Source organism: Delphinus delphis, chromosome X (assembly GCF_949987515.2).
Source record: "Delphinus delphis chromosome X, mDelDel1.2, whole genome shotgun sequence".
NCBI lineage: Eukaryota > Metazoa > Chordata > Mammalia > Artiodactyla > Delphinidae > Delphinus > Delphinus delphis.
This window is the reverse complement of record NC_082704.1, coordinates 41,457,724-41,470,081: the sequence shown is the minus strand read 5'-3', so window position 1 is coordinate 41,470,081 and position 12,358 is coordinate 41,457,724. Positions and strand designations below refer to the sequence as shown.

Sequence of the window (12,358 nt, the reverse complement as noted above, 5' to 3'; positions counted from 1 at the left end):
CCCTAATTTGGTGGTGGTGTTGCGGGGTGTGGAAGGGTGGTGGTGAGGAGACAGGCTGCCCAGCTACCCAGTCTTTGGTCTTCTGAGTCTTTGCTGCTTTCTTCTAGGCCAGCTTCTTCCCCGATGTTGCCACACGCTGACACACACTCCCGCATTGAGCATTTTGCCAGCAGGTACCACCAGGTTTTGGGGAGGGGAATTGTAAGGAGTCCAAGGGGGAAAGGAGTTTTCAGTTGGGGCAAAGACAATGAAGTTAGGGCCAGGGGAACATGCACAGTGGGCTTTGCAGCAGCCAGCGAGGCCTAACGTTTGGGGCAGGGGAGGGGGAATTGGGACAGCCCCCCAAACGTGATTATCCTACTGTGGGATTACAGTCCTTGAGATGAAAGCAGTCTTCACATACTGTTTTCCCTTCTGTTCCTGCTCTTTCTTCCTAGGCTTGCTGAGATGGAAAGTCAAAATTGCTCCTTCTTTAATGACAGCTTGTCCCCAGACGACAGCATGTGAGTTTTCACAGATACATATTTGCCAGGAATAGCTCTCCTTTGGGATCTTTCTACCACTACTTGGGGAGGGTATATCCTCAGTGGGAGGTGGGGTGTGTGTGGATAGGGTCCCTGACACCCTAAGGAAGGAAGTCTGCTTTCTGGGCACAGTATTTAATGAGAGAAGCAGTCTGCCCTCTATCAACTGAGCAGGGTAATGAAGGATGAACTACCTCCCTGCCATCTGCCAAAGTCCCTTTCTGTTGCAAGATCCCATCCTTTTATTCCTAACTCTGAGGGAAGAAGAATATACCCTCAACTAAAGTTGCAGAAATGAGCCATTATCTTATGCTCAAAATGCCAATGCCCCATCTAGTGCCACATCAACCCTGCGGAGATACCAGGGACTTGACTGAAGTGTGGCCAGAGAGATTCCTTGGTGCTATAGCCCAGAGAAGGGGCCCTTCATCTCTAGGGAGGTCCCCGGCCTCCTCAGAGGACCTAGAAATTGTTGGCTACACGGATAAATCCAGCCCTGGGACTGGGACTCAGGCAGGCCACAATTCCCCTGGGGATGGGAAAGCGAAGGGGGGTGGGGTGGGGGAACATCACAGATGTTATAGTGACCTGCTCATTGTTTCCCAGGTCACTATAAGTAGAACCCAGGAGTCTTGGCATCCTGAAAACACTCTCTCCTACTACCCCCAACAATGACCCCTGCCACCTTTGAACACTTTTATCCCTCTTAAACCTGAATACATGGCTTTTCCCCTCTCTATGTATCTTAGAGAGGGAATCCTCCAGCATGTGTCTCCTGGGGCTTGAGGTGGGAGCTGAGAACTCACACCCTGAGCTGTTTCTTAGTTCAATGCCTGGGCCCCTCTTTCCTCTCCCCACCCCCACACAGAGACGAGGACCAGTACTTGCTGCGGCACTCCAGCCCCATTACAGACCGGGAGCCAGCCTTTGGACAGCAGGCTCCGTGCAGCATGGCCACTGAAAGCAAAGGGGAGCTCGAAAAGATCCTGGCCCACTTAGAGGATGAGAACCGGTAGGTGTGGCAATGGCACAGATCTGCGTGGGTTCTAGAGTCAGACGGCTTAATTCAAGTCCTGAATTCCCACATCCTAGCTATGTGGCCTTGAACAAGTTACTTATATTCTGTGATCTTCCATTTCCTCATCTGTAAAATGGGGATGATGATAAGAGTACCTACCTCTTAAGGTCACTTGTGAAGATCAAATGATCAGGCATATAATGTGTTAGCCAGTGTCTGTCTTATTGGAAGTGTTCAATAAAAGCTAGCTATCCTAATAATTATTTGAATCTTTTTAACTCAACCCAAATATCTCCAAGTACCCAACAGATACAGGCAGAGAGAATGCAAACATAGAGAATACAGAAGAGATGATGTCTCTGCCCTCAAGGAACTTTCAGTTGTTGGAAATGGAAAGAGGTCCTTATCACTTAGTGAAAGTAATAAGAGGAGGATGATACTGCATAGAGCATTTGAGGACTGGAAGAGGGAAGGTGAAGAAGATTATGGGGATGGCATTGACCTCTGTAAAGCATGGAGGGCAGCAGGAGTCTGAGGAGCATCCAAGACACCTTGGGGGTGTGTAGTAGAATCAATAACGACCCCCAGAAAAGTAATTCTCAAACATTAGTGTGCATACAAGTCACTTGGGAAGCTTGGTGAAATGCAGATTCTGATTTGAAGGTCTGGGGTGGGGCCGTAGTTCCTGCACTTCTAACCAGCTTCTAAAGGATGCCCATGCCTCAGGCCTACAGACTGTATTTGGATTAGCAAGTCCTTAGAACAGGGCCTATCTGCAAAGTATTTGTTACTGGTTCAAGACAAGATAAATACATAAATAGAGAGTAAACTTTTAGAAATTTTCATAGCAATTTGACATGGCCACAATATCCACGCACGTAATTAGTGGACTTGTCTTCTTTGAATTGGGTATAGGCCAGGTTGAGTGTTGTTGAATTTGGGCAGCAAGTCATGTGTGGCGTGAGCTGTGTACTAGCTATGCACATTCAGACCATGTATTGATCCATGATGGATCAAAAAATCCCCCTGTTTTTTTGCTATGGATAGTTTGAGAAGCACTGCACTAGAGCAGTGGTGGGGAGGCCCTGGGAAACACTAGGGAGAGAGTGATTCTGTTGCAAAAAAGAAAAAAACAGTAATGTCCTCCAAAGACCAACTCTTTGGAATCTGTTTCCTTGATGACTCAACATGGGTGTTTAAAGTGGGTCAAAGAGGAGGGCAGTAGAGAGAAGAGGAAAGATGGGTGATCCTTTGTTTATATTATGTCTTCCCCTGGAATCTAAAAATCTAAAAATGGAGTAGGTGAGTCAGTGGCCCTAATGCCTCATTTATTTGCAGACTGTGTTTCTGCCTGATTTTAAGGTCAGAATTAATCCCCGAAGCAGTACATCAAAGCCCTGAGACATTTGTTATATGAAATGTCAGCTCTCTCTGCTCTGTGGCCTAATGATGGCAAAGTAAATGATATATGTGTTGGAGAGGAAGTGGATATGGCCATTCAAGCAAGAGCATGGCTGGGATGGACTTCCCTGGCCGTCCAGTGGTTGGGACTCCACACTTCCGCTGCAGCACTGCACGGGGCATGGGTTCGATCCCTGGTCGGGGAGCTAGGATCCCACATGCTGCGACCAAAAAAAAAAAAAGCACGGCTTGGGGGCTGGGGTGGGGGTGGGGATGGGAGAGCAAAGAGATTGCTCACACCTAGGTATGAGGGGCCACTGAGCCCTGGACAGTCGATACCCTGTGAAGGTCATTGGCCTTGGCTTCTCCATCCTTGGCAGGATTCTCCAGGGGGAGCTGAGGCGCCTGAAGTGGCAGCATGAGGAGGCTGCTGAGGCACCCACCCTGGCTGAGGGCTCTGCCGAGGTGGCACAGGACCACCGCAATGAGGAGCTGCTGGCTGAGGCCCGGATCCTTCGGCAGCACAAGAGCCGCCTGGAGACACGCATGCAGATTCTTGAAGACCACAACAAGCAACTCGAGTCCCAGCTGCAGCGCTTAAGGGAGCTGCTCCTGCAAGTGAGTCTGGGGCCAAGGGAAGAATCAGAGCAGCCTCCGAGCACAGGTGGGCCGGGGAGAGGTGCTCCTTGCTCCTGGGAGGTGGCTGTTAGAAGACTTTCTAAAGAGAACTGGGCTAGCAATCAGGAAATTTGGGGGGAGGAATGGGCTGCTATATCACATCGCTTGGCCAATTCTCTTGTACCTAGCTTCCATTCCATCCTTGTGTGTTTACTCTCAAGCCACCGTGGGGCCTAGGGCACAGGGAGGGCTTTTGAGGGCTCACTTCCCCACAACCCATTTGAATCTGGTATTGAAAGAACAAAGTTCAAAGAATCATCCAAAACGTTGACTTTGCTACTTTGATGTTTGCTGGAAAGAAGCGAGTTTGGACATGCTTGGCAAGAGGAAGATTTTTGCTGTGAAGGGATCACTTGTTACTTTTTGCCGCTTTCCTCTTTGAGAGGTAGTGTATAGGATGTAGTGTGGTTCTGGAGTTAGACAGCCCTGAGTTTGAGTGTAGTGCTGCTGATTAGTGGCTGTGGGATGTTAGGAAAGTTACTTAGCCTCACTAAGCCCCAGTTCCCTCATCTGTAAAACAGGGATAAAAATATACCAACTTCATGGAATTGTGGTGAACGTCAAATGAAATAACACATTTAAACAATTTGGAATGATGCCAGGACTATAATAAACATTTCATAAATGAATAATTTATGAATAATTATTGTCATTATCCATACCAGGTAATACCACACTGTGCCTCTTCCCCAGATCCTCCAAGGGATGGCCTCTAGATGAATTCCTGGAGGTCTTAACATATGATATTATGTCATGCACCAAGGATCAGGTGTGCAACTCTACATTTCCAGAGGGAATTGAGTTCTAAATAGCTTAATTATAGCTGAAATGACAGCAAGAGATATTTAGGGGCAATGGTATCCTTAGAAGAACTGGGAGCCTTTGATACATGTTGTTGAAGGAAGCGGGTATTCAAAGCGGGTAATTAAATATTCTAAGAAGTTTCGTGAAAGGGGAAACCACTGTTTGGGGCACCACCAAAAGCTTCTTAAAGTCCCAGGGCAAAGGGATGGGCATGATGTCTCTAAGGACCTTTCTAAGCTCGGGAGTCTGTCAAAGTAAGGTCAGGAAGGCAAAGCCACTTAAGTCATGCCTTACCTCTTGCTAGCCACATACTGAATCGGATGGCAATGGCTCTGCAGGCTCGTCCCTGGCTTCCTCTCCGCAGCAGTCAGAAGGCAGTCACCCCCAGGAGAAGGGACAGACTACTCCAGACACTCAAGCTGCAGGTGAGTTCCCCCAGCCCCTCCCAACCCCTTCCTCCATGGCTTTGTCTTGCCCCAGGTCTCCTGACTAAGGTTCTGCTAGGGCTGGGACTGGTTTCTCCTCATGGCTTTGAGCTTAGGGTCAGGGATGATTGGCTTATTGACTGATTCATTCATTTTATTCCACAAATGTATGTCGAGTACCTCATATGTACCTAAGCATCGTGCCGGGAAGATACAAATGCTATAGGTTCACCTTCAGCCGGCAGCATCCTACCTCAGCCCCTTGACCTCATAAGGGAATTTCTAGTTCTCTTCCCACATCTTTCTTCTCCAACTCAGATGATGTGGGGTCAAAGAGCCAAGATGTCAGCCTGTGCTTGGAAGACATTATGGAGAAGCTCCGCCATGCCTTCCCCAGTGTGCGAAGTTCTGATGTGACTACCAACACTCTGCTGGCCTCCTGATGGAACCAGATCCCCATCCTATAGTCCACAGTCCTCTCCCAGTTCTGGTCAAAGCCTTCCCTCAGCCTTCACCTAACCTTTCCAGTCCCCACTGGCCCCACATTCCTCAGCCGGAGTTATCTGGGCTCCAGGCAGCAGCAGGGATTCGATGGTATGCGAGGTGGGTGTGTGAGGGCCGGGGGAGGGAGAGGCATGATTCCTCTGACTCTAGAAATGTGCCCTTTAATCTTCAAGTTTGAGATCAATCCCTTAAGTACAATTCTGTTGCAGCCCAGGCTAATGGCACTTGGAGGCCATTCAGATGGGGAGCAGAGAAGCTGCCTTGCAGAGTGAAGCAGTGCCCATTGGCCCCTTTCCATTCTCCATGGAATGATGGATTTGGGGGAGCCTAATGACCCGAGGGCTCCAGCACTGTGAACACACGGGACTTAGCCCTACTCTCTGGCCCAACACAGGGAGGTGACACTGAAGACACTCCCGCTCCCCCCACAAAGTGCCCCTGAAAAAGTCTGGGCAACGTGTGTCATATAACTTCAGCTCAAAGGCATAGATCTAGTCATCCCGATGCTACCTAGATGCTGTTTCCTCCTTGAATATCTTCAGTTCCTTCTGCCTCAGTCCCTGGCAGACCTTTCTCAAGGGGGGAAACAGTTCATTCAGGTTCCTATTTTCACCTTATATTGGGAAACATTAAAGAAATACTTATGGGCTTAGATATTTTCCCCAGATCCTCCTCTTTCCTGAAAACCTCAGCATCTCAGAGACCAGCTGAGTTGCTCTGGAAACCCAGCTGAAGCCACCCTTGGCTCTCTAGTTGGCCTTCACAGCCCTGGGGGAGGGCCAGCCGCTGCTCAGCAAGGGGGTCTTCTCCTTGGGTGAGGAAGGGGAAGCCACCCTCTAGACTGGAGGAGCGTGACCACCCAACACCCTTTCAGGCTGTGACCCTTCTTTCTCTTAGGCTGAATCAGATGAGGTGGCTGATATCCCCCAGCTAGTCAGAAGGCAGATGCAACAGGCCATCCTGAATAGCGGCCCTTTTCTAGTATCCACGGGCTACAGATCAGGAAGTTGGCCACTTTCCACAGAGACAACAGCAAGGCCTTCCTTTGCATAAAACCATTCTTTCTAACTCTGGAAGGTGAACCCAGTCCTCAAACTGAGCTAAGTCTTCCTAGGCAACATACACCATGATTCCTTTATCCAGAAACTGTTCAGAGTAAATAGTGGGGGTGGGGGATGGGGGGTGGGCTTGGGGACTTTGAGCAGAGTCAGAACCCACTGAGGCAGCTTTCTACCAAAAGGAGCTTTACAACTTAGAACCCTGCAATTGACTTAATTTGCCTAAGTTTATATACATACATACCTATCCTACATATCTACTGTACATCAGTACTCCCCTGGCCTCACTCACACATTAAATTCTAATACCTCTTGAAGTATTAATGTTCTGCCTTGCTCTTTGTTAGTCCCAGCCTCTGGTTGGACAGACAGATGCCTCCTGGCTGCTCCCCTAGGATGTCTCTCCATTTATGTTTGAGGTGAGCTGTCCTCAAGACCAAAGCAACAGAAGCCTGTGGCCACAGAGGAATCTAACAGGAAGAGTCACTCTGCTCTCTTCATTCATTCCACACCTTGTTCCCTGGAGACGTGGGCCTTGGGTGAATCTTCCTGGGCTCCTCTAAACAATGGTTCAGAGGCCAAAATAGAACAAATCCAAGCTCTACTCACCCCATGCAGAAAGGGAGGAACAAATAGCCAGGCTAAGACACAGAGTACATCCTCTTGCCCCTTCCAGTTTCTAAGTCTGGCTCAGGGCCTTAAGGAAAGTAGCAGTTGATACCAAGGTCAGGAGGGTGTGAGACGGTTGGGGTGCTGTCTTATAACCAAGCAGTAGGCCAGTGGGTAGAACTGCTGGGAAGGTAGATTTATCTACTGCTGGGCAGGGAAGGCAGTGGCTTGGGTCCAGAAGCCAAGGATTGCCTCCTTCTAGAATCACCAGGGGGCACTAAGCCACAGGTTCAGGGTGTCAGACTTCATCATGACATCTGCCTTAGAGCTCATGAGGTCTCTGGGCAGGAGCACTGGTGATGTATGGTGAGCAGGTGGCAGGTGGGCATCAAACACAGAGCCTGGACATCAGTTACTGGGGTCGGGCGCGGGGGAGCTATATTTGTAGGAGCCTAGATTGTAGGTAGGAATAGTATAGAGAAAATTTGCTCTAGGACACAGAGTTCAGGGTCTTTGAGGCATACGCCTGCCTAAGAGAAAGTGGGCCCTGTCCTAGGGCTGTGGAGACTTACCTGCTCAGCTGGTAAAGAGGGCAGAGGTTATGAAACAATCTTACCAGGAAAGTCCTGGAAAATCCTTTTCCTAACTGCTACTCCACATGAGAGATCTTGGGCTGTTGAGGGCCTGTGGCAACTGCAGTAGGCCATGGTAGAGAAGACGTAGATCTCGTTATGTAGGATTTGTGCTATAGGTAGACTGAAGCAGCAAGTCAAGAGTTGAATTCTCAGTAACAGGGTCAATGACACTTAGTGGTCCTGGGTTTACCTTGATGCCCAAGGTGAGTATATCGCTTGAGAGTCCAGTGATAGTCACTGCAGCATGTGCGGAGAGTTTTCCCACAGTGAGGTAAACGGGTCTTTGGGCACTGTGAATTCAAATTAAGGTGGGATTTACGGAGATGTGTTGCATGTTGTTAAGCATCTGTCGTGTATGTTGTCTCCTAGAGGTATTGTGTGTGATGCTGCGTAGTTTTTGGCCCCGTACTGGAAGGGTGGTGAAGGGAGTTGCTGGGTAGGCAACCTAATGAAAACCCCTGGCTTGTGGGATTAGCATCAGCGATAAGGAATGTGTTTGCTGGGGTTGTTGTCAAATAGTATCGGGGAACAGTTAGGATTGATAGGTAATGTATTCTCGACAGAATCTGGTAGAGGCCAAAAAACCATTATGAGGGTGCCTCTGCTTCTAGTGAGAGCAGAGTGGAGTCAGGTTGACTGGGAAATTATTAAGGAAGGCTGACTGGCTAGAGGACATCAGGCTGTTTGTTGTATGGTTCCCTAGAGAGGGTCCTACCCAGGAGGATATGCACCCTTCCCTCCAGAATGGAAAGACCTTCAAATGTCCATTTCCTTCCAGGCCCAAAGTTTGGAGATATTTCCTTGTAGAGAAACCTGTTTGAGTTTGTTGTACTTTAGGAGCTGGGCTGGCAGGCCATGGTAATGCGAAACCCTGAGGCCAAGCAGAGGCAAATCCTGGGAGATGGTTTCCTTCCTGATGAATTTTAAGGAATACCCATGATGCTTGAGGTGTGTGTTTGGGATCTGGGCTCCATAGTCAGCTTTGGGCTAGAGCATTCCTTGAAGAGGCATTCTCAATGGCAGACTCACGACCTCCGAGACCATTTCAGGCCAAGACTCTCATCAAAGTTCCCTTGACATAGGTGACAGATAACCAAGAAAGTAGCTACCTTAAGATGAACAGTCCTGGAGGAGAAAGTGGGGGCCCTGCCCTAGGGCTGTGGAGACTCACCTGCTCAGCTGGGCAATTCTGTCTCTGGGCCTTCCTTCCAAAATCTGGCCCTGAGAACAAAGGAATACTTCAGCTCCTTCTTGTTCTTTAAACACCAATGACTGTGGGAGAGGGAAAGGCTCAAGGCCAGGGCTCAGCTCCCAGTCTCCATCTCCTCCCACAGCTGCCGCATTTGGAGGGGCACCTGCTCAATGTCCTTGCTGTTCCCAGGGAAGTCTTGAGGCCAGACCGAAGCCTGCGATGCTGCTCGCTGGCTGCAAGGACTGGTCACAAGGATGGGATTTGGGGAAGTGGCAAGGGCCGCGCACAAGTCTAGAAAAGTTTGGGATGAAGGGGTGGGGCTGGAGACAAATTAGTTAACTTTGCCACTCACTGTGGTGCTTTTCCCCTTTCCCGTAAATTCTGCTTTGAAAAGAATAAATTCGTATTTGTTTACTTTGGTTCCTCTGGTTACACTCTTTGACTCTGACACTCCACATCTTTACCTTATTTGGGTGTGGGAGAAGAGGGTGGGGCCAAGAAGCCACAGGAACACTGCAAAACATAGGCCACCAGAAGAGTCCAACACCTACAGGACAAGAAGACACCCCCCACTAGCCCCATCCACCACTGTTACCTGGACTGGTCGCCTCTCAAAGCCCCACACAAATTAGCTAGTTATCAGCTCATGGGATGAGCTCTTTGTAGCAATGGTTCTTCAACACCATCCTCATCAATCTGAGGAATTTTTCACCAGCCTAAAGCATTAAGAGAAAAATCTGGACAATGCAGTGAGTTTCCATAAAGTTACATATAATCAATTTAAAAGTCTATCCTTTATTCTGAGATTATGGTTATATATTTGGGGGTGTGTGTTAAAATGTCCCTGTGAATTGGTGGCGATAGTTTTATTTTTTTAATGCCATTTTCTGGCAAAATAAAACCCTGTCAGTCCCTCCTCCCCACCACCAATTTTTCTTTCTTCACTGATCTATAACATCACTGTCCAACAGAAATATAATGTGAATCACATATGCAATTTTAAATTTTCTAGCGGCCATATTAAAAAGGTAAAAAACAGGTGAGATTAATTTTACTAATATTTTGTTTTACCCAATATATGCAAAGTATTATCATTTCAACATGTAATCAGTATAAAACCATTATTGAGATATTTTATATTCTTTCTTTTTTTACTAAGTCTTGGAAATTGTCAAGTAAGCTGACAGATTTCAACTGGTAAAAAAGAACAGGAAACCCACATACATCCAGGCACTTTATTACTTAGAGACAGCAAAAGCAAGACCAGCAATGGGATCCGTTCCATGTCGCTGTTGCACAGGATGACACTGAAACAAAAGGGGCCAGATGACATGCAACATGAATGGCAGGACACCATGTTGCTGAGTACCAACTCCACACCGCTGCTAAGCAGCTCTATGGCCTGCAGCTGGACCCTCTGGGGCAAGGGTAGGGGAGTGGGGAGGCAGGCAGAAAGTCTCATGCTCACCAGAATGAGGGAGGCAGATGAGAAACTGCCCCATGACAGCCTCCCTCAAAACAGGGAGGTGAGAAATGGTCTTGTCTCAAATCCTCGTGAGATTGCCCGTCTTCCCAGGTTCCAGGAGGATCACAGGGCATTCTGCCAAGGCCTGGGGCCACCTGCAGTTGAGCCTTGCCTATGTGGAAAGACACACCTCAATTTGGCCTAGGCTGGCCTAGCCATATGTCAAGTGCTCAAAAGCCACACATGGCTAGTGGATACCATATTGGACAGTGCAGTTCTGTAACATGCCAAAGTCACAATCACTGAGCTGTAGAAAAGGAAACCTTCATGATATATTACGTGTGTGTGTTGGGGGAGGGAGGGAGTCAGGGCGGCAACAAGCCTTGGGTGACTGGAGGGCAGTGGTGAAGCAGTTACCCAGGGTTACAAGACGTGGTAGTAGAGGGAACAGAAGGGCACCACAGATACACGAATTTGCTCCTTCCCGTTGTCTTCCCTTCCCCACTGCCTCTCAGCAGAGCTCTGGCTGCTCTTGGGCTACAGTATTGGACAGAGGCTGGACTAGGGCTCTTCTACTTCTCTCACCCCTGGATGCCACCTGTGGTCTATGTGCCACTCTCTCCGGCCTCAGTCTCTCCAGCCACATCCCCAGGGTACTTTTTATGTTTTTGCCCCAGTCCTATGCCATCCTTCATCTGGAAAGGTCTATCTTCTTTTCAAACCCTGCCTCTTCCCCCACCTTCTGCCTCTGACAAGTCCTTTTCCCTATTCTTTCTTCTCATCTTTTAAATTTTGGGTTTCTGAAAAAAAAAAACTTCAAAAAACCATCTTGGTTTTCAAGCTATCCTCTAACTTTTCTCCTAATCTTGGCTTCATTTTGTTTGTCCATGTCTCTCGCCCTTAGACCCACTTCTTCCCTGCATTTGTCCCCAGCATTCCTTCTGCCTTCATCCCTTCTCCATAGGCCCTGCCCATGCATACTGACTTCCCCTTCTCTGCCCTTGGCTTATTACCTTCAACTTGGAATGAGAGAACTAAAAGTGGCAGAGAAATCTTGGGGGTTCATTTCCTAGAGTGGCACCGACTTCATCAATTGGGACCAGACCTGGGTCTAGCTGGGCTACTTCCAGAAAACCTTCAGATGTCTCTTGGTGACAAGCATTATCACCCTTGATTTCCAGATAAGGACACAGAGGCTCTAAGAGGTGTAGGGACTTGCCCAAGGTAGGTAGCAGAGCCAGGATTCCAACCTTGTGCTCCTTCCACTACAACATAATTCAGTGCAAATATTGGAGCTGCCATTTTTGTTACTTCTCTGTACCTTCTCTCAAAATCCCAATGATTTATGGTGAATATGAGATGATCTGCTTAGTTCATTAGGAGTTATCCTAAGAGCTCTTTAGAAGGATGTCCCAGTGCTGACAGCATCTTCTTTAATTTCCTAACTGCAGAATTTATTGCTTGTCTTACCAGTTTCCTTTTGGATATGAATGTACTTATCATGGGAGCTGTTTAATAAAGTGACAGTAATCCACTTAAGGAATTTATTTATTGCTTAAGGAATACAGACTATAAAATCTTAACATAGCTGAAAATCACCAAACTGGCCCAGGGTTTTTAAGGAAGTTTTCACAGGCAATACAAGTATCTGTTTTTTGTTCGTTTTTTGTTTTTTTTTTTTTTTTTTTTTTGCCACGAGGCTTATGGGAGTTCCCAGACAAGGGGCTGAACCCAGGCCATGGCAGTGAAAGCCTGGAATCCTAACCACTAGGCAACCAGGGAGCTCCCACAGGTATCTGTTTTTTTTCCTAACCTTTTCCGATGGGGGTTAGGAAGAAGAGGCTCAGAATAAGGATAACAGCTCAGAATATCATCTCTGTTCTAACTAGTCCCATAGCTGCCAAATAACAACCAGACACAATCCTAAAACCATTAACAACAGAACAAAGATAGCAGCAGCAAGAAATCATCCCTGAGCCGGAAAGCAGCCATTAATGCCTGAACAGAGACAGGATACAACCTAGTATCAACTGCTGCCAGATAGG

At 47.8% G+C, this 12,358-nt stretch overlaps 1 protein-coding gene across 1 annotated transcript in view; it reads left to right on the top strand.

Annotated features, from left to right (window-relative positions):
* The window catches only part of DRP2 (dystrophin related protein 2), a 40,704-nt gene that overhangs the window by 22,202 nt on the left and 6,144 nt on the right, over nt 1-12,358 (top strand). The window contains exons 17-22 of the mRNA XM_060002493.1: nt 108-173; nt 438-503; nt 1,393-1,536; nt 3,324-3,561; nt 4,730-4,850; nt 5,169-5,453. Of these exons, the coding sequence (XP_059858476.1) occupies nt 108-173; nt 438-503; nt 1,393-1,536; nt 3,324-3,561; nt 4,730-4,850; nt 5,169-5,293 (760 nt within the window). The 3' untranslated portion in view covers nt 5,294-5,453. The remainder of the gene's footprint in view (nt 1-107; nt 174-437; nt 504-1,392; nt 1,537-3,323; nt 3,562-4,729; nt 4,851-5,168; nt 5,454-12,358) is intronic.